We start from the raw sequence: 22,184 nt of genomic DNA on the forward strand, positions 1-22,184 counted from the left end.
CTGCCTGCAGCCCAAAGCGCATTGCAGGCTGAACTCTTTAACATCTTGAAAGCTGAAAGCAATGTGGAAAAGTACAATTGAACAGCAAAACCCAAAGCAATTTTTACTGCAGAATTGCTAGTTCACCTAATAAAATGCTCAGGATTCCTAGAACTTTTAAGACCTCCTGAAACTTTATTGCCATTTAGGTTTGCCTCTGATTTTTTGTATAAAAGAAATCCAGATCTTTAGGATGATATGGTGTCAGCAGTGTTAATATGTGTTATCTTGCAGAGTGAGGCTGCTGGTGGAAAGTGCTGGATGTGAGCAGAGTGAATCTTAGAATCATAGAATCACAGAATATCCTGAACTGGAAGGGACCCACAAGGATCACTGAAGTCCAGCTCCTGGCCCTGCCCAGGACAACCCCACCATGTGCCTTTTGTGGCTCAGACAAGGTGCTGCTGCCACATGGGCAGTTTAAATCTTCTCATTTTCTCTCTCCTCCTCATCATCATATTCCTCAGACCTTTTTCTGAAGAACCTTGTTTAAGGGTATCTGTGCCCTTTCAAACTTTCTTCCCTCCACTGAATCTTATAAAAGGCTCTCCATTTATTTCTGATTAAAGTTCTATAGGTTTTGACCAATTCTTTGCTATGTATCAACGGCTTTCCAGCGAGAGCAATTTAATTACTATTATGCGCCAGTATCTTGTAAACTTGTTTCTTTTGGAACCCTTTTCCAGTTCCCAAGAACATTATTTCCATGCCTTTATTTCTCTTGGATGGGCTCTCACATTGCAACTGCCCTGGGTTAATGCTTGCAGAAGTCTGAGCTGCTGGTGTGGCTGGGATTATTATCCATTGATCATTTTCCAGTAACTCCCAGTGACTCGGTGTCCTGCAGGTTGGTATTTGAGCTCTGCCTTCGCTTCAGTTCACTTTCATTAGTATCCCTTTGATTTCACTCTTTGCAGTCAAGTCAAAAGCTCTCACAGAGGTAAAGGGATGTCATACATATTACATCTACAGAAATTACAAATTATTCATCACAGCTAAATTCAAAGGCAGCTCTGTCATCTCTCCTACTGCTTCTCAGAGCTGCTCCCTTCAAAATCCTGAAGCCTCCAGAGTAAAACAGTTCTGGCTGGGAGAGGTTTTTCTTTCAGGCGTAACTGAAGGAACGGAGCTTGAGAGGGACAGACAAGGATGTTTTAATCTGTTCTGGAAAGATCAATGGTCAAGGCAGCAAATCATTTCACAAACGCTTCTAAAGGTGAGATGGCTGAAAATCAAAGCAAAACCCAGATTTGTCCTTAGACCTGGAGTAATCCTGGTCAGGAAATCCTTCAGGGACACATTTCTTAATTATGAGCTTGGAAGATTTCCCTGGCTTTGGGATAGTGAGCACTTCTCTCAAGTGGGATCGGACAAAGTGCACTTGGGATGGACAAAGTGCAAAGAGTCCTAATACTTAATTAAAAACATACCCAAATTCACATTTCCCTGAATTTCTTACGTCTGCAGCACTGGCCAAGAAATCAATTGCCTCTTTACACAGGTGCTTTCAGGAACTTCATATGGGCTTCAATGGGACTTTATATGGGCTCCCTGTGGTGGTGCAGACTTCCTAGCACTTGTCCCTAAGGATACCGTGACATGAGATGGCTCTTCCACCTGTGGCAGCACTTCATTCACATGCTTCTTTGGTTTTCATGCCCAAATTCCCACTATAACTTTCTTCAGGCAGCTCTGCTGGGCAGTGAGGCTTTGGGAGGGATGTGTGATCCCCTTGGGGTCTGCATGCCCAGTGCTCCCCGTGAAACCTTGATATCAAACCCTGCCTTGATACAAAAATTATACAAAATGGCTTAACTAACAGGGACCTGGGTTAAGCTTACCCACCAAACTTCCACTTTTTCTTCTGTTTTCTGTGGAGGAGACCAGCTTCCCAAAACACACAAAATTTGATTTGAGTGTCGGTGAGTCTTGTAACCAGATAAATGTTTTATTTCCTACCCAAAAACCACTGCAGCTTGAGGAGGAGCTGGGCTTTGGGGTGACCAGCTCTGATTCAGCCCCTTGTTTTCCTCAGCAGCCCCCCGGTGAAAGTGGTGCCAAAAGGCAAAATAGCGGCGTCTTGGGGACAGACTTTGGTTTTGGTCGGGAAAACCGTGATTTTATGTTCCTCAGGAAAAAAAAACAACAAACCACCCAAACACAAACTCCCATGTCTTGTATCCTGCATCAGGTTGTCTTTTTGATAAACCTCCTTTCCTCCTGTTCCCCTGCCCCTCGCAGAGCCCAGCGCTGCCGATCCCAGCCCCGGAGCCGCACCCGCGGCCCCGCACGTCGGCAGTGGCGGCCGCGGGGTGGGGGGCGAGGGGGGCTCGATATCGGCTGACCGGGGCGTGCTGTTTCCACAGCAACCCCCTCCCGTGCCCTCCGGACCCCTGCGGCTCCCCGACAGCCAAGGGGGCTGGGAAGGCTGCTGTAAATCTGCTCGAGATGGAGCGGCCGCCCGGTGCCCCCCCCTTCCCCCGTACCCTCCGGTACCCCGGAGAATCTGCACTGAGCTTAGTCGTGGGTAAAAAGGGGAAAGAAATCTGTCCCCATAATAAGCCACTGAGGGTGGCTGCTTGAGAACCCCAACCCCTTATACCCTCGTGACATCCCTGCAGGAAGCAGGTGGGATATTTTGGGGAGCAGTGTCAGCCTCGGGGACCTGCCAGTTCTGCATGTTTGAGCCAGTGGGGAGCTGGAACTGTCAGGAATCACCTGTGGGGCCAGCAGCTGCCAAACCCCACTTTTCCATGCCATTTGGGGAAAGATGGACTTTTGCATCAGATTATGGCTATGTCCGAGCTCCCCGGTAGGAAGTGGAGATTCAAGCAGGGTCACAGCTGGTTGTCCCTCTTTGCAGGTGAAACTGCTTAGCTCCTTCCCTGGGAGGGAGATGGGGTGGGGAGGGAAGACAAGGGCTCAAATGTGCCCTGGGTGCAGGTGAGATCAACTGCTCCACTGAGCCCCTACAGCTGGGGCTGAGTCAGTTGGGAACACAGAGAGTGCCAGAGCCTGGGGTGAGTGGAGCAGACAGCTCTCCAGAGCAAGGTAAGGGTGAACTGGACTTTATTTACATTTCCTTGAAAGGTTTTATGTTGGTAGGGTGCTTCTTGCAAGGTCTTGCGTTTGTAGCATTGTTTTTTGCTGGTTGGAGAAGCCAGTGAGTGAAGGTGTGGAGCTCAGGCTGGTGTTGGTGATCTCTGAGGTTGGTTGTCTCGGTCAAAAGAGTCCTGGTTTTGCTCTGGTGGTAGAAGTTGGACATAACTACTTAGAGGACTAAGTCTTAGCAGGAGGAGCTAGAGAGAAGAGTGATTTAATGCCTTGGTGTCTCACAGGGAGTGCTGTGGGGGAAGAGTTACGGCTGGATTTTCTTTTTTTTGCTGCGGTTGTGCTGCCCCCTTGTAGAAAATGTGAAATTTATGAGTGTTCTCTGAAACGGGATTATTTTATCTCCCTTTTGCAGAGTTGCAATGAAATATGAAACTCATGGTAATGGTTTTCTATTTCTGTTACAAATCCCTTCCAAAATGGATGCATTTTACTGTATGAAGTTGCTTGGACTTCCCAAGGGCCTCAGCTCTGCAAAGCAAACTGCAGCCATCTGTCCTTATGTGAATTCTTTGTAGGGCCAAGACCTGAACTGGTTTGGGGATTTTATTTTACCTATTTGCTTAGAAAAAGGGATCTGTTATAAAGATATTAGTGTGAAAGGCACTAATTCTTTTGAGAGTTAGCGAGATGAAATCAGTGAAATAGGAGGTCCTCACGCTCCTTTACCCTGGACAGGTGGGTTGGACTTGCTGCATTTTGCTGTGGTGCCTTTCCTTGGGCTTGTCCCAGTGCTGGAGGGAGTTTTTGGTGGAGCAGCTCCCAGTCTGATGGCTGAGGTAGCACATTTCTCTGTGCCGTGGCTTCGATGGTGTCTAGACAAGAGCTGGTTACTGCCCAGTCATGTTCCTGAGGCTGACTCGGCACTGCTGTGGGCTCAGCACCTGAATCACAAAAATGCAGGAACTGAAGCAATGGCTCTGATACAATCTCATGGCACAACCAGCTGGAGCTGCAGGCATTGCTGTTACTGTTTTAGCCTCAACCTTGTTCACCCCAGACCAGATCAGTGAGTTACAGATTTGGGTTGGTCAGGATTTATAGTTTCACATCTTAAATCTGATTTTTTTCCCTGATCACTTGGGCTGTTCACTTTTTTCCCCTGATCCTAATTGATATTTGCTTCCTATTACTTGGAAACCTCTCGAAAATGACAGTATCTACTGTGTGATTTGCACTAGACAAGTAAAGAGTTTGTGGAAACACTTCGGGAAAGCTGTTTCCACACCTTGCTGAGTTGATTCACTCAGGAGTCAGCAAAGGCTTTGGAATTCTGTATCTGCTTGGGATTTGCACCGAGGCATGGGGACGGAGAAATGCAGTAATGGTTTATCTCCCTCTTACGGCCGAATTGCGAACAGCCACGCTGTGAAAAGGAGGGAAGGGAATAGGGAGTCCCTGTGCTTGTAAGTGCTGGTGGTTGTGCATAGGAGAGGCCCTGATTGCTCCTGAGCTGTTGAGCTGAGCTCTCTTTTAGAAAGCTGGTAAAATATATTTTTCACTACAGTATAAACCACAAAATATCTGTGAAAGAGTTAAACTGCTCCAGTCCCTTGTGAGTTTGAACCAGGAACTGGCTAAATATATAATCACAGAATCATCAAATGGCTTGGGTTGGAAGGGACCTTGGAGATCACATAGAAATGGCAGTTTTGTTTCTGTTTCTTTTGGTGAAATCTGCTTGAGTCAGTGCCTGACTTGCCAAGGAACTTTTTACTGGTCAGTAAAACAGCTGATGAGGGCAGAGAAGGGCTTGGCTCAAGCCTTTACACTGAGTTACTCTTTCCATGTCACTCAGCAGCACAATGGTGAGATGTCTCCTGAACTGATTATGTTAAATTAATGCTGTGGTATTGAATCTGAACCAAACGACCCAGTCAAAAACCTTCTCTGCAGTTGCAAAAGGGCTTCAGGAATGCACGTGCCCAAAATCCACCCTCAGGTGAAACTGGTCTTGTTGAGATGATCAGGAGCTGTGGTGGCTGCCTTGCTCTGTTGGTACCTGTTCCAGGTTGCTATCTGCATCTCTGGAGTTATCACAGAGCAGTTACACAGCCAGTGACTCAGGAATCATCAATTTATTTTATGTAAGAATTGCATGAAAAAAATAAAAAAAAAATCAGAAAATTCCTATTAGTAATTTACAGAATCAGTTTTACTTCAAGATTGTTAGAAACATGTTATTCATCATTTTAACTCCTGCTCAGTACTTGTAATTAAAGTTATCTTGGACTAAAATGCGTATGTTTGTAAAAATAACCTGAATTGCTTTGTGTGTTTGGTGATATGCATTACATTTACATTCTTCAGGAATAATGGGAGAAAGGCAGTAGATTTCTGCTCTCAGTTTTTCTAACATGACAGCATTTGGGACACTGTCAAAGTAACAGACACCAGAACTGTTGTAAGGCTGCAGTCCAGGGTTTGATAGGAAAGAAGGGAACATAGATGGTGTGAAAGTAAGGAAAGTTCTGCAGTGCTGCAAGTGCTGCTTAAACTGAGATGTCTGCACAATGTGAGAACTGCTTCTTGAATTCAAGTGTCTTAGGCCCCTCTGCCTCAGCAAACTCCTCAGACTGTCTTTAACACATCCAGCACAGCAAAAACTGAATCATACACTAACTTTAGTCCAACATTCTGCTACAGGAACAGTTTCACTTCTGCAGTGGGTACAAACTTGTTCTTTTGTTCTGGTGTTGAGATTTCTATACTATCACTGAGTTATTGAGGCTGGAATCCTGATTGTATCAGTCACCAGGGACAGATGCTTATCATCAAAGGGCTCTTCCTCTACCATCTCCTCATCATTAAGTTTTGTCACTGTCCCATTGTGTCAGGTATACTTCCAAAGCTTGTTACTTCCAAGGCTGTGATCCAAAGCAAGGACTTCAGACCTCAAACATTAAAGCCTATGATCCCAAATGTGGATTGGCTGCCTGAACTCATTAGGTGCTTCAGTTCTGCTCTGAAGGTTCCCATAGTCACTGCAGCTGTGCACAGGCTGAGCCCCACCAAAGGCACAGCAGTGTCAGTGCTCAGTTTAACACAGCACCACAGTCAAGAGAGAACAATGGAGAAATCTTTCAAAAACCACAATGGCTCAGTCTGTTCTCCTTAACTCATCTGCTAAAGCACTCGTCAGGTAGGAAATGCAGGTTCAGATTCCCCCCTTGCTGCAGTAAATCCAGTTCTACTTGCTACTTTTAGAAACTGAACTGGTGTCCTTGCTCCCTGGCTACTGCTGTTGTAGTACAGAATTTGCCTAAGCACAGTCAGAATCCTTTTCATTTGCTCTTTCTAGAGTCCTGAAGCATTTTTCCCCTCAAATAAATGGCTCAGTTTCAAAGAAGTGGTCGAGACACCCTACCAAGGAGGTAAGAGATCTTTTTCTGCCAAGAGCTGCCCTTAAGGCTCTAAGGAAAAACATCTACTACTGATTTGGAGAGCAGTCTTTAACCACCAAACCAACATTCAGGAGAGAGTCCTTTACTCGTTCAGTCTTCATGATATTTTAGATTTTTTTAAAGACATCTTATATGGAAAGGAATACTAATAACCATCTTATTTCATGATATGAAACAGGCCCACATTGTTAAACCTGGATTAACCCATGAGCTGTGTAAGGTCACACTTTCACCAGGTTTCCAGCAGTCGGGACTCTGGGATTTCTTTAAGTAGTTTTTCCTTAAGAAAAAAAAAATCTAAAAAAGCCAGGGCTCAGAGATGCTTTTTGAAATATTTTATTGCAAAAAGGCGTGGACATTTGCTGGCAGAATAGTTGATCACATTCTCTATTTGACTGTCATCCAGAGGACACTGCATGCATTCAAGCTGAAAGCATAGGACAGTTTCCACCAGGCACCTGAGAAATTTCACAGGAAAGAGAAGTCTTTAAGCTGATCATCTGCTCTGCTGCCCTTTGCTTCCCAGAGCTCCTTAGGAAATAAGAGTTAAATCAGCTATAGTCATAGCCAACTGTAAACATGTTCCTGTGATGCAACAGAGGTTATCTAGATAATTGATCCTGAAGCTTTATTTCCAGTTTTAAACAGGAAATGTACTTCCTAAAGCAGGCAGTTACACCTGACTTGGCATCTACTACTCAGTGCTGTGTTATGCAGCCAAGGTGCAAGATGCTTCCTCTCATCTGGCTTGTATCCAAGGACATCTGACAGCTCTTACTTGAATATCCCACCCCAAAACCTCTTTCCTTTCTTCATGCTATTAGTATCATCTCAAACCCCTCCAGACAACAGCCAACTCCCTTTTCCTTCCCACCCCCATGACTAATGAATACATGCTGCTCTCTGCAGTTCACAGCAAAAATATCTTCACACTCTGGCTGTGCCTCTGCACACAGAACTCCAGGTGCACCCGAATTTCACCATTTCAATGCCTTCCCACAGGTCTGATAAAGGTTATTCATCTTTGGCAGACAGCAGTCCTGCACCAAAGGGAACAGCAATCCGTTGCCAATCTAACAGGGCATGTTGCAACTGCAGCTGCTCAGTATCAGAACTCCCTGCAAGAAAAAAAAGAGTTTAGAGGACGTACAGGTACAAGTCATTGCATCTGGACAGACTAGAATACATTAACAGCTGCACTTTGCTGAGGGTTATAATGGACTTTTAAACTACCTGAACCACATAAATGTGAAGATCTCAGGCCTTAAAGCTGCAAGTCAAAGGTAAAAAACTCAGGATGACAGTACAGGCACTTAAAACTTACACTGTTGAGCCAAACCCCATGCTAGTTGCTCTAGTAATTCCAAGCATTGGAACAGCTATTGTAGGTTACTTGTTCCTTCTTAATAAATCAGCTGTAGATGAGAAAGAATATTTTTGCTTTCAGAAAGCCTGGCAGATGGAACAATTGGCAATTAACTTCCTTTCATGCAGTATGGCTTTAGGTTCCCCAGCAAAGCTGCAGATTGGAATTTCCCATCAAGATAGTGGTTCCTCAGTAGTGTGCACATGGGCCTCAATATTAAAACCAACGTTTAGATCCCGGGCCTTAGCAAAGATGGGCACATAGTCATTTGTGCTAAGACAGAGTAGCAATTATGGTCCCTGGAGTTATTTTAATCACAAAAGCCAGAATGAACTTGTTTGCAACAAAGGCACCCTCAGTCCTTTCAGCTGGAAAGAGACAGGTTGCTCTGTTTAAACCAGTTAATTTGGAATGAACTTATTCACCCCCAGAGATGTTACCCTTACCCGACTGGGGATTATTTTGGTCACTAACAATTCAACACTTCAGTGTATGTTCCAAAGAAGAGATATCTAAACCTTTCAATGTTAAAGCACAATAACTTGTCACCACTCTACTTTTGGCTGTGTTTCAGTAAAGGATATATATTTTTAATCCATTTGATATAGTTCTGAAGGCTAACGAGCCAATTCCAAGTCAATCGCTGCTGGATATGCTTTTTTTTTTTCTTTTGGATGTGCTTTACTGGAATAAAAGGCCTTTTGGCCTGCTCTAAAATCAGCACTGGCAGAGTCTACAGTGTTCCTTGATAGCTGTTTTACATCACACCTATGTCTTCAGTCCCAGTGTATTTTTAGCAGACACTTCAGTGGGAGCAGCTCAGATGACTGTGACATTGACAACAAGCTGCTGATCAAAGTGTCCTCCCTGCCAAGCCTGGGAGAACCAATGTCTCCTCTATCTTGCATTATAGAGAGATGAGGTACATGAAAAATGTAAGCAGTAAGTGCAGAGATACAAGACCTTTAGGAGGCATCCTGAGATGGAGCAGGAGGATCCTTGTTCTCAGGCTCTGGAGGAGGAGCTGGCACACTTTCCTCTTTCTTTTGTGCAGCCAAAAATTCATGAATCGCCCTCTCTATCTGGGGCCTGAAGATGTGGTTTAGTTTTGGATCCACCACCTGAGAAATAATTCTGTCCACTCCAGCTTCCAGCATTCCTGACCTTGAACAAAGACAAAGAAGTCATTCAGCTCCTCCGAAAAACTTCTCCCCGATCTCCTCCAGTAATTCTCCAGAGCCCTCCTGTCAACTGCAATTAGCATTAACATGGTGAGAACTGCAGCCTACTCAGTAGATCCTTAACAGGGAGTTGTTTCAATCACCTATTTCCCCTCACCCCCTCTCACTGCTCCCTACAGAATTAACAACTCACATCTGGTCTCCCAGGTACTTAAATGACACGTTGGACAAGAGCCACTTTTAATAGGGCTCATGTGGGAATGAGGTCAACATGAAAGCAAACAAACACATTTTGGCACAAACAAGAGAAACAAGCTATTCTGAGGAGGAGGGCAGGTGAGAGCACAGTCTTTTCTTTGGCTGACCAGAGGGAGAAGAGCCCTGCCCCCTAATAACAGGACTGTCACTCGCTCCTTGTAACTGTTAGTCTAGACAGATGGGTATTAATTATAAAAACAAGACATTGAGCACACAGCAAAGTTTCTGGACTGAACACTAGTAACTGAAGTGACTTATTACTTCAGGGGCTGCGTCAGACTCTTGGATTGTGGGCCACAGGCTGTCTAGAAGGCTTAAGTCATGTCTGCAAGGGAGCAGGGGACAGGAAATGGAGACGTTGCCTGGCACTGGGAAAAGGAGCCACAGGACTATTAAGGCCATGAAAGCTGGTGAGTGAGAGGGGGCAGGGTCAGGGCACATCGTGTCACCTCCAGGTGACAGCACAGCTGTACCTGCATGAAACATATCTGGACTCCCTCAGAGCTCAGTCTTGCAACTCCAGGAGTGACAGGGACCCTTCAAACTCCCCAATACTGGGTATACTCTTCACACTAATGGCCTGCTTAAGAGCACTTTACACTCACCAAAGGCTCTCTGATGTAACATTCTTCAACTATCCACTTAATTCTTGTGGTACAGTAACATGAAATAAGAGCGAGCATTGAGACAAAAGTATCTCAAGGACTCTGAGTAATGACAGGAAATTCTGTACTTCTATTGGAGAACATCCCTTCTCTAGTTACAGATTAAACAGACTAATGTGACATACTTGTGATTTACAGGTTCTAGGAGGTGCTCTTGAAACAGTTTGTTCTGTGTCCCAGACATTCTGTTAGTTTTCCTTAGAAGCAAAAGTGCCATGATCGAGTTCTCAACTGCCTCTCTCCCCATGCCTTTTACCATAAAGGTTTTCTCCTTCTAATAAGCCAAAGCTCATATTTCAGACTGCCAGGAGGCAGCAGCAAGAGATACTAAACCTAATTCTTTCAGCAGCAGTTTAATCTGGCTTTCTCTGATTTCATGCTGGAAATCAATCATAGAATCCCAGAATGGTTTGTGTTGGAAGGGACCTTAAAGATCATCCAGTTCCACACCTTCTACTATCCCAGGTTGCTCCAAGCCCCACCCAACCTGGCCCTGAACACTTCCAGGGATGGGGCAGCCACAGCTTCTCTGGGCAACCTGTGCCAGGGCCTCACCACCCTCACAGGGAAGAATTTCTTCCTAATATCCAATCTAAATGTACTCTCTGTCAGTTTGAAGACGTTCCCCCTTGTCCTGTCACTCCAAACCCTTGTACAAAGTCTCTCTCCATCTTTCTTGCAGGCTCCCTTCAGGTACTGGAAGGCCACCATTAGGTCACCTCAGAGCCTTCTCTTTTCCAGGCTGAACAATCCTAATTCTCTCAGCCTTTCCTCATAGGAGGAAAGGCTGATCATCTTGGCGGCCCTCAATGTAGTATCTTAAAATAGCTGAACAAAAGCTTCTCTCTGCTGCAAGAGATGAGGTGATTGTTGCCTGACAGTGGTTGGAGTCTACACACACAAGCTTTGGCATCTTCAGGATTCTTTCTTTAAAGCCTCTTCCCTTTTCTGAAGATAAAGATCAAAGTCATTCAGCTCAGTACATCAGGCACAGCATTGACTATTTGCAGCAATAGTTTGGCAGGACAGCAAATATAAACACTTCACCAATCAAAAATACCAATTTCAGATAAAGTAATAATGTGCATTTTGAGATTGCATCCCCTATTATAATGAAACTCACGGCAGAAAGTCTTGTGAAAAGCTTAATTCTGCAAACTCTTACTTGGCTTAGGGGATGTGTTACTTATCCAGCAGCTTCAGTGCCATTTTACAGACTGTGCTCACTTACTGAATCACACTCTGCCTGAGCCCATTCCGTAGCTGGTTTTTGTTCATGGCTGGGTTCCATTCCTGTTTGTCCAGGTGGGTCGATACAAAGTTGTCGACTTTCTGCCTCAAATTTTGATAGGCTGGCTAAAAAAAAAACAAAACAAAATAAATCCAGTTGAACAGCTAAAATACCTCAAAGCAGTGTCCTGCCAGGGCCCTTCACAATTCATCTGCTGTCACATACAGACTGCTCTGTTGTCTATATTCTCCCTCCTTTCACTCTCCGAACAAAGAGAATCTTGTTTTGCCTGAGAACACAACTGGTACAGAACACTCAGGGTGTTGTTACAATAATTCAAATATCTGGACAGATTGGTTTTTAAATTGTTGTCTGCTCATGGTATTACTTAGTGAAATGAAAACTGTACAGACAGGAGTTAAGTAAAGTTCTTGTTGTCTGCAAACCCTCCGTCCCAGAATTCCTCGGAAACTGGCTGAGCAATTTCACTAACAAAGAACTTGAATTATTTGCCTCTGTGGCACTAACAGAGAAGTTAAGAACATATAAGAATAAGGAGATAATTATTTGAGTTTTAGCTGAGAAAACTTAATTGCACTTAACAGGAATTTAACTAACAAACCCATATAAATACACAGGACCATCCACATCCTGGATGCAAGGAAAGGACAAAAGGGTGACATTTATATTTCAGGGTCCGACGTGCCTATGGGAGGATGGGCTGGTGACAGAGGTGTGGTGTCTGTCCTGGGTAGCACTGACAAAGCTGCTCTGTGCAGGTGACCTGACAGCTCCAGGAGTGGTTTGTTGCTGGGCCTGGATGACGCCTGCAGCTCCCAGGATGGGGCTCTTGCTGAAAGAGTAAAAAGTTTGGGGAAAGCAAAATCCAACAAGTGCTGAATTTTGACAGGGCAACTGTGAACAACCCAACTTCATGCAGACAACAAATGCTCAGGGGTTCACGTGGTGGCTGAGAAGAAATTAATGTCAGAGAGTTAGTGTCTGAGAAATAGAACAGTCTGAGTCTCAGCAGAGAAAGGTCTGATGTTTGATGATGAAAGTGTCTGGGTTTGAAAACTGGAAATACAGGAATGAGTACTGGAAATATAGGAATAGGCTAAAAAGCAGCACTGTTCTTATGGGAAACTCTTTTCCTAATAAGGCCTGGGCTGGGACATGAAAGGCTGAGCCTGTTCTCGGGCCTGTTCCTCCCCTGGGTTGTGGATATCGCTCCAAGCCGGGATCTCCTCGGGAACAGCCTCGGGTGGGGGTCACAGCGGGGCCACGAAACACCGCGGGCAGAGAGAGCAGCCCCCGAGTGCGGGACCCGCGGGGTGCGGGGGGTCCCCGGCCCGGCCGTACCTTGGTGTCCACGTCGGCCAGGCAGTCCCGGCGGAAGCCGTCGAAGAGGCCGCGGCTCTTGAGCTGCTCCACGATGATGGCGATGAGCTGCGGGTCGCCGGGAGGCAGCGAGGCCGGGTCGGTGGGTCCGGGCCCCGCGGCCCCCGCGCCACCCCCGCCGCCCCCGCCCGGGGCGGCCCCGCCGCCGCCGCCGCTCTCCGACATGGCCCGCGCCCCGCGCCGCCGGCGCGCCCCGCGCGCGTCACCGCGGCGAGGAGCGTCACGGGGAGGCGAGTCCTCCACGGGAGGCGCGTTACGGATCGTGGGCGGCCGAGCGGCGGTAAAGAACTACAAATCCCGGCGTGCACCGCGGCGCGCCCCGCTGGGCCGAGGGCGGGCGCGTTTTTTGTTGTTGTGAGGCATCATGGGAATTGTAGTTCGCGCCGCGCCATGTGGGCTGCACCGGCGGCTGTGCGGGAACGGTGGGGATGGGGATGCCGGGATAACCCGGCCAGGGCGGTCACAGGGTGTTGGGCACGCAGGGCTCTGCTCCTCGTGTCCTTCCGGGGAAGGGTCAGCCAGCCAGAGGGCACGGGTGCACCTCAGCATCGCACAGATGCTCCGGATGTGCAGCTGGAGGGTCAGGGATCCCCTGTCCCAGGGGGTTATCAGCCAGGATATCGGGATATGGCAGTGGGTTTCCAGCCGGGTTGCGACTCCAGTGTGGATTCTGTGCCGTAGTGAGTGCAGCACTTGTGTAAATTCAGAAAAAAATATCAGTTTGTGTGTGCTAAGCCATCACTGTCATTTATCACTGTGATTGCACCTGTGAAATGCAACACATGAGAATAACAGGATCATGGAATATCCTGAGCTGGAAGGGACCAGCAAGGACCACAGAAGTCCTAATCACGCTGTACAGAATAATTGAGCTCATTAGGATATTCCCATCCTAACGCAGGAGGACAAGCTGTGCATGAATGTTAAGATCCATCCTCCATGGAGATGCCCTGCACAGGTGCAGCCTCTCCTGTCTTTTTGTAGACTAGTGAATGAGCAGCATTTAACGTGCAGCGCCTTGTCCTCTCCCTGATTAAAACTAAGCAGCTCTAGGAAGCAGTGTGAGCTCTCAGAATCATGGAATCAAGGAGTGGATTGGCTTGGAAGGGACCTTGAAGACCATCTCGTTCCACTTCCCTGCAATGTTCAGGGACACCTTCCACTAACCCAGGTTGCTCTAAGCCCCACCCAACCTGGCCTTGGACACTTCCAGGGATGGGGCAACCACAGCTTCTCTGAGCAACCTGTGCCAGGGCCTCACCACCCTCACAGGGAAGTTTTGAGAAGAGGGACAAATTGGCAGCATGTACAGAGCCCACACTCCATGCTGACAGCAGCACCTCATGTGAGCACTGTGTTTTGGGGAGACACACGAGCTCCTGCTGCAGCGGAGAATTTGTCCCTCTGCGGGGCGCCTGGTCACTGTCACTGCTCCGTGATGGTTATCTCAAGTCGGGTACGAAACCCCCATGACTCACCCAGGCACTCAGAAGCATCCCTGGAATCACATTCCTGCCTGACAGCTGCCAGCAGTTCTTCCTCCCCAGCGCTTGTGACCAGCTCACACCAGCACAGAACCCGCTGGCACCGCGCTGGGGCAGGCGCTGCCTTTGCACGGGGAGATAACCCCGAGCAGGAATGCATTGATGGAATTAATGGAAGTGCCCTGCCCCAGTGGGACCCACAGGGGTGCTTGTTTGAGCCCTGTGCTGATGCTGCACACGTGACAGCATTGACAGGACACTCTGGAGACTTCTCCAACCAGCCTGGGAATGCTTTTTATAGGACAGACATCCCGCAGGACCCCGCACCTCCTAACTCAGTAGCTTTTATGGCCCTGGCTACTCCTGGAGGCAGGGGACTGCAGGGGGACCACAGAATATCCTAAGTTGGAAGGGACCTACAAGGATTATCAGTGCAGCTCCTGGCCCTGCACAGACACCCCAACAATCCCACCTTGTCCCTGAGAGCATTGTCCAAACACTCCTTGAGCTCTGGCAGCCTTGGGGCCGTGACCACTGCCCTGGGGAGCCTGTTCAGTGCCAAATCACCCTCTGGGGGAAGAACCTTTTCCTAATATCCAACCTAACCCTGCCCTGACACAGTTCCAGCTGTTCCCTCGGGTTCTCTCACTGGTCCCAGCAGGCGGCTGCTGACCGGGCATGGGCAGGGACCGGGAGAAGCGGCGCGGCGGTCCCGGCAGAGGGCACCCGGCGGCCGCGGTCCCGGTCCCCGTCCCCATCCCGATCCCCATCCCTGTCCCGGTGCCTCCCGGTTACTCCTCCGCTGTCACCCCGCGAGGCAGAGACGTAATTAATGGATTTTTAGCCTCATTAGGAAACCAGCAGCGGAAGGCAGAGGGATGGTCCCTCTCTTGGGACCCTCGCAGAAGGTGGATGTTTTCTGCGCGAATTTCCTGCTGTCCTGGGGTGGCTCCTTCCCGCTGAAGGGCTGGGAGCCAGCGACCTCAAAGGAAAAAAACCAGTCCCTCAGCAGCACAGGGCACTCAGAGAATTCAGTCCGGGGTTCACTTGGGATGGCCACAAGTGAAAATTCCTCCCAATTAACAAATTACTGAAGGAAACTGTGAGCATCCATGGTGCAGGAGAGTGAAACCTCTTGTACCCAGGATGTTTCCCAGCTTGTCTGGAATTGCCTTGTTGCTGGTGCTGATCCTGCTGTAGGAGCAAAGCACTGCTCAAAGTCCCTGTGTGAGGTCTCTTTCTTTATCTGTAGGTGGAGGCAGTGATGTGTTTCTTAGGATGGCACAAAGGGACACACAATTGATGTTTTAGGGCACAGAGCAAGGGGTAAACCAGGTAGTTATAAGGAATAATGAGGGTTCATTGGTTCTGCTTACAAGCTGTGGGTTGAGGTCACGCAGCGTTTAATGGTTTTGAGATCTATAGCAGGGAGAAGAAGAAAAACAGAGCATTTAATCTATTTTATCAGGCTATTTTTGCCCAACATCACACCACACAGTGAGCATATTTAACTGTGGTGTCTTAGATAAAGCAGGTTGTCCCCCAGGGAGGAGAACTGTGAACCTCTCCTTGCATCAGATCTCTAGTACAAAATTGATGAGATCTGTGAACTCCCCCTATATCCATGCCCTCAAGGAAGGCTTTAGGCACTTTGCACAGTTCAGGCCAGTAGAAGACAGGAAGGGAGAGATCTTACCTGTTTACTACTGCTTTGAAGATGCAGTTCTCATGATGGGATAAATGCTTAGGCTGTGGGGGGAAGCAAACCTGTAAAGTTTAGGGAGAAAGATTATTTCAGGTGAAATAGAAAAAAAATGGTGTAGAAAGTTATTTGGAAAAAAACAGCAATCAAAGCAATGATTTTTCATCTTATTTTCCTGTGCTACAATCCCCCTGAAACCATTCCTTTAGTAGACTAGGGGAGATGGAGATACTTAATTGCAATTTCAGTTTGTAAAAGACCAGAATCACACTTTCTATCACAGGTGACCAGAGCCAGAGGTCAGTCCTTGTTTTTGTCAGTGCTTGCCACCACTGCCTGGCAGGTTTCCTCCTTTCTTAGCCCTCGTTCTTCACCCCCTCCTGTCACCACAGTCACAAGATCTGTAAACCAGCACCTCTTTCCATGGAAATTCTCATATCACAGGGAAAAAGTCACCCACTGCCACAGTTGCCTACAAAGAGTTCATAGTCATTGCAACTGGCTGACAAAATTAAGTTGTACCAAAAAATGAAGTCTGTTTTCATTGGTGCTCAAGTCCTTTCTGTTCCTCAGAGCTATCCCTCAAAACTCACCATTGTGATCCTGTATGACCCAGAAGGTCTTGGAAGGGGTGTGTAGTGGGCAGGTTGGTGCCCACTATGTAGAATACTCAGCAGTGGAATCCTGCCTGTGCTTTCCTCAGGGCTGACACTCATTTGGGTCCCTGTTCCCCCAGCTTCTCATTTTCATTAAGCCTGTGAAAGTGCAATTACTGCTGTGAGGTGTGTTCTGTGTTACCCCTCTGTGGACATGGAGTTTGTTCCCTTTCTGGGCAGTGGAGACCAGAAACAGCTGCACAGAGGCAGAAAAAGCCAACATTCCAGAATATTCCTTGAACCCTGTTTCATGCAGTGTCATTGGCTTTTGCATTTTAAGATACAACATCCCTGGTCATGAGGAGTTCTTCACAGAAAGTGCTGTCAGGCTTTGGAATGGGCTGCCCAGGGAGGTGGTGGAGTCCCCATCCCTGGAAGTGTTCAAGGAATGACTGGACGTGGCACTCAGTGCTCTGGTCTGGCTGACAAGGTGGGGATCGGTCACAGGTTGGACTTGATGGTCTCAGAAGTCTTTTCCAATCTAAGTGATTCTGGGATTCTCTGGAGTGATCTTTGTGGCTGGGAAGAGGAGAAGGTTCATTTCCCTCTCTCTCGGTTTTCCACGTTCAGCTCCCATGTCCTTGTTAAAAGATCCAGACTGTTCAGAGGAGACATAGTTGGCAGTTTTCTCTTCCTTGTCCTGGCAACCTCTGGCCACAAAATTGAAGCCATTTACTGAGTCTAGTTTCTACCAGCTTTGTCCTTGCCAGTGAATAGATAGAGAAACCTGGAAGAGATGGCTGTGGCCAGGCACTGTCTGTGCTGAAACACAGATGGAATTACCACAGGGATCACTGTGGAGGCAGAGGGTGAACCTGTGTGTTCACACACTCCCACTGCCTCTGTCAACACACACACCAGATTGTTAGCAATGAAATACTGAACTCTGGCCATTTTAACTGAAAATTTGTAGTGTTCTTGCAATAGTGCTGGTTTTCTTGGCAGACTGGGCCACAGAGCATTGAAGAGGGACTATGATTTTCAGTTGATTGTGTGTTTTTGGTTTGGTAGGGTAAGCAGGTCAATTGTTTACTATAAAAAGTAACATCAGAGCTGTTTCATCATCACCTCCTTCATTTGCCCAGAGAAGCTGTGGTTGCCCCATCCCTGAAAGTGTTCAAGACCAGGTTGGATGGGGCTTGGAACAACCTGGTCTAGTGGAAGGTGTCCCTGCCAATGGCAGGGAAGTGGAACGAGATGATTTTTAAGGTCCCTTCCAACCCAAACCATTCTGTGATTTATGATTCTATTTCCTCTGCGGGGAAGGCTTTCTGGGTTGGAAATGGGGTTACAGGAGGTGGAGAAGACCATGAATGGGGCACACTTCTGCTCCAGCAGTGCTGTGTCCCTGTAAAAGGCTGCTGAAGGTAGAGTTCATATCAAAGCAGCCATAGTAGCTTGTGCAACACAAAAACCAGCTGCTCCCAGGTAGGAGCTGTGGAAGCTGCTTCCCTTCCTCCCTGCACTGGGACCTCCAGCAGCACAGACCCAAATCTGGTTTGCTGTTATTAGCAGGTGAGCTTTTTCCCTGGTGTGTTTGCAACCCAGATACTGCCCTGATACATCTGTGCATGAGAACTATAACGTGTGGTTTAGCACGAGCTGACTATAAACCAAGGTGAATCCAGCAGTGGTGTCAGTGAGGGCTAAATTTGCTGTTCTCTGTTAGGAGCATTCCATCAATGCCTGCAGGCCTTGGGCCAAGTTTCCCCAGTTTTTTTAGGGTTGTATTGTTTTGCAGAAGCTCAGACTTTGTTCCTCTCACAGAGAATATCCTGAGCTGGAGGAGATCCATGGGATCATAGAGTCCAACTCCTGGCCCTGCACAGGACACCCCAATAATCCCACCATGTGCCTCAGAGTGTTGTCCAAACACTTCTTGAACTCTGTCAGCCTTGGGGCTGTGACCACTGCCCTGGGGAGCCTGTTCAGAGCTGAGTTCAGGAATACAACCCTTGTCCTCTGCACTGTGGTGGTAACAAGAGCAGTGCAGGAACTGCTGAAGCAGAGGAAATGTGTGCTTGAGTTTGGTCCATTTGGTGTCAGCAGTTCCAAACTTGCTGTTTAATCTTTGCTTCAGATTTCGCACTAGTTAAATCTGTGTTTGCTGGGTGTGTGGATGGATCGGGGTCAGTGCTGCACTGAGCTTTCTTTGGCAGCCAGAGGAAGTGCCAGAGTTCTTAGGAACTGTAGATTTACAGAGCGAACAGCTTGGCTACACACATGGCAAATCATTGAAAGAGTTGAGAAGCTGGAGGAATGTTCCCCAGCCCGTAATTCTCCCCTAAAGAATGTGCACCATGCACCCAGACTTCCAACCTTTCGGAGGATCCAGAGCCCTGGAAAAAAAATGTGTATTCTCTGCGTGTGCTGGGCCACATATTATCCATGGAACATATGCTGTATATGTGACACACTTTCTGAATCACTGTGTTTCTGAAACACTATATTGTAATTTATACATTGGTTTATTTTATATGTAAATATATCTGCATGTGTGGATGCATATGTATAATATAGAAGTAGCTGGTGTTATAACAGAGATGGAGGTAAACAGAATTTGTATTCAATTCAGGGTGGCATTTTATTCTCTATCTTTTTGGTGGTTTCTATCTTGTAACTGAAATAATTTGGAGCTCAAAGTATCTCCAAGTACCAAAGGAAAATATATTTTTAAAGCAGAGCTGCTGCAGAGGTTTTCAGAGGAGATTCATGCTGTGTCCTCAAACAGAAATGTCAGTTGTTCATTCTTATATCATTGTTTCCATTATTATGAAAGACTAAAAGCATGTGGGAAAAATAATATAAACATTATTGCCATATATGCAGAAGGGGATAATTTTCCATACTAGATCATCCAATGAAACCTTGGAGTGTATCTGTGTAATATAACCCCTTGGAATAATTGGCTTCCATTTGAAGTTTTCACATGTTTTATAAATGTTTATAAAAAATGCCAGTTAAGCTGATGAATTCAATAACTGCCCCACTAGGCAGGGAAATACAGGTCTGGCTTTTTGGTTGTGAAATGAATTGGTGCTGATTGCTCTGGAATGTAGTGTCAGATGGGAGTAAAACAAAAAACCTGGGCTATCTGTGCAAACTGCTGGACAAAATGCTGTTTCTCCAAGTGCAGTATTTACCTTTCTTGACTGAGCCTGAGAAATTTTCCATACCATAGATTTTACTATTGAGGGCAGTACTGCTATAAAAACCACTGTGAGGAGTAAGGTGTGTGGGACAAAGTGCTGCTTATTTCTGATCTTTCCATTCGAATATCTGTGTCAGGATAACATACTGTGATCGTCAGCGGTCCTTCGCTTATTTCTACTCCTTTGCCCTTCCAGAACTTCTTCCCTGGAAGTCTCTGTAGTTTTGAACCTGAACAGAGTTTGACCCTTTTCTTCTCCTTGCACTATCCTTCCTCAAACTGGGGAACGAAGCCCCACATTTAGAGTTTCTGAGCGTGAGGAAAGCGTGACATGCTGTGAGCATTAAGGGACCTAATGCTGCCTGACAGCTGATAGGGAATACACTGGTGTCAGAAAGGAAACCAGCTGTTCCCTCACCTTCTGAAGAGAAGCAAGGACTAGATTCTGTCACATCCAAGAGTAGAGGAGCAATTACTCTGACATTAGAGGATGAAAAGATGAAAATGAGGAGGTCGAAAATTAATTTCTTTTGCCCCTCTGTTTCATGCATCCATCAGCGGTACATCTGGGCACCGTGGATCTAATTTAAAAGTGTAATTTCTATCCCAAAAGATCACATTCACTTTACTTCCTACTCTCAAGTCAAGTTCAAGGGGAGGCAAACATGGAGTAGAGGTTATTTATGCCTCCGTATGCGGTTCTGGAGCTGTGATTTAGCCTATTTCTATGTGGATTTGTGCATATATATATCTCTGTGTAGCCTCATAACACGTTTTATGCTCCACATAAGTTACTCGTCTCTTATTTACAGCTTGCACTTTTGTTCCCTTCTCTATGGACCTGCAGCTCTTGACCTTTTAGCCTGGTAAATTATTTACACGTGAAACAGTGAATCAAAATGATGGGTCTCAGGAAGATACTGCTTATTCTCAAGGAAAAAAAGCACATTTCTTCATGAAATCTCCTTCCTGAGGCTTTAGTTTTAGGCCTGTGTGTCCTACCCTCCTCATCCCTTCCCATTATGAGAAGGAGAGACACTCCTTTTTCACACGGCTGTTCCATTTGCAAAGGGAAATGTTTTTCTGCCTCTAATTTTAAAATACCCCCCTGGTATTTTGGGGATGGGGTGAGAGGATGTTATTTTGATATCTTTCTGGAACTGGAAAGCAATGAAAGAATGCAAAGAAAAGGTGTGTGTAACAGCCCCAGTTGCTACAGAAATCCCAAACTGAGGGAGATACCGGCAGAGCTGGAAATGCTTAAAGCTCTAAAGGAAAACCTGCCTGCTGTGAGGAGTTTATGGCTGTGAATTCTTATTCTTTGTGTGAACAACTGCACCTGATGAGGAGCCTGGGGTGCCCTGAACATTGGGTCTGGCCATGGCCATGGTTTGACCCTTGGCTGTTCCCTTACCTGGGATTTGAGAGGCCACCCCTACTCCTGCCTTTACTCATTGTGGGGCCTAAGGCAGTTCACAGAGGGAAACACTTCCCAGTGTGTTTGCTTTTGAGGCACATCAGTGTCTCCTGCCCAGGTGAAATGCTTTGGGGTTCTTTTTAATAATTTGCAAAGCCCCTGATACTTCTTAAGTCTAAAGCTTCCAGTAAAAGTCTGAAATAAAAATGCTTCATGCTGGATATAAAAAAAAAAAGGTTATTTCCCATAGAACCACAGAATGGGTTGGTTGCAAGGGGCCTTAGATCTCGTCTTGTTCCAGCCCCCTGCCATGGGCAGGGACACCTTCCACTAGACCAGGTTGCTCAGAACTCCATCCAACCTGGCTTTAACCATCAAGGGCCTCTCAAAAAGGTTATTTTTAATGCTCTACAAAGTATATTTTTGACACACTGTGAAGCATAACACTGCTTCTTAGTAAAGGTCGTGCAGGTTCTTTGCTGAGAGGTGCTATTGTAAGTGACACAATTGTGCCCAGGGGGTGATGGGGATTTTTTTTTTTTCCCTAGAACTATATTAATCAAATGGAGAAAAGGGTGTTATAGTTCTTGTAGCAAATACCTCGTTGGTACTCACATGGATTTATCTACACTACAGCGAAAACATACACAGAGGAATGTGAAACCAAGAAACAGTGGGTTGAAAACAGGAAGTTATTTAAATACTATGATTTCTTACCAGGGAGTTTTGCCCATTAAAGGATTGTGGGAAAATAAACAAGAAGACAACATTTGAAAAGCAAACATTTGGTTTGGAATTATCTATATCAGGTTTTGTGGTGTATGTTGGTTTTGCTTTTTTTTTTTTTTTTTTAAACAGTGTTTCCCTTCACTTTAAAAGCCTGGAACATGCCAAGCACCTCCTTTTCTGAAACCAACCTGGTTCTGAGTCAAAAAAAGAAAATAAAGCATTCTGACATTATAAAATGGAGAATTTTCTCAGATTAAAGTGGTTTATTTTCTCAAGAGCATAAGGAATTCTATAATTCATGCATATTTCATGAGGAAAGGGGCCAGTTTGTGGATATTTCATGAGAAATGAAATTTCTACATCGTTAAATGGCCAGAGAGTAAATTGAA

At 46.3% G+C, this 22,184-nt stretch overlaps 1 protein-coding gene and 1 long non-coding RNA gene across 2 annotated transcripts in view; both read right to left on the reverse strand.

The window, feature by feature from the left end:
• LOC127473698 (uncharacterized) overlaps positions 1 to 22,184 on the reverse strand; it is a 901,041-nt gene that overhangs the window by 765,405 nt on the left and 113,452 nt on the right. The gene's annotated exons all lie outside the window — the stretch shown is intronic.
• Positions 6,866 to 12,832, reverse strand: BOD1 (biorientation of chromosomes in cell division 1). Its single transcript, XM_051793632.1, has 4 exons — positions 12,618 to 12,832; positions 11,256 to 11,380; positions 8,884 to 9,084; positions 6,866 to 7,672 (listed from the first exon to the last, which is right to left on the reverse strand). The coding sequence occupies exons 1-3, from the start codon at positions 12,819 to 12,821 to the stop codon at positions 8,886 to 8,888; spliced, it is 528 nt and encodes a 175-aa protein (XP_051649592.1). The 5' UTR covers positions 12,822 to 12,832; the 3' UTR covers positions 6,866 to 7,672; positions 8,884 to 8,885.

The sequence above is a fragment of the Manacus candei genome, unplaced genomic scaffold (genome assembly GCF_025592945.1).
Source record: "Manacus candei isolate 608988 ecotype Guabito, Panama unplaced genomic scaffold, ASM2559294v1 h1tg000037l, whole genome shotgun sequence".
Lineage (NCBI taxonomy): Eukaryota > Metazoa > Chordata > Aves > Passeriformes > Pipridae > Manacus > Manacus candei.

What these genes read in the sequence shown, in the direction of transcription:
- BOD1 (XM_051793632.1), bottom strand. Translation starts at nt 12,821, where the DNA reads ATGTCGGAGAGCGGCGGCGGCGGCGGGGCCGCCCCGGGCGGGGGCGGC. An exon ending in TGGCCGACGTGGACACCAAG is followed by an intron (nt 11,381 to 12,617) that starts GTACGGCCGGGC and finishes TTTTTTTTTTAG; the next exon opens with CCAGCCTATCAAAATTTGAG. An exon ending in CTCAGGCAGAGTGTGATTCA is followed by an intron (nt 9,085 to 11,255) that starts GTAAGTGAGCAC and finishes TCTTTGTTCAAG; the next exon opens with GTCAGGAATGCTGGAAGCTG.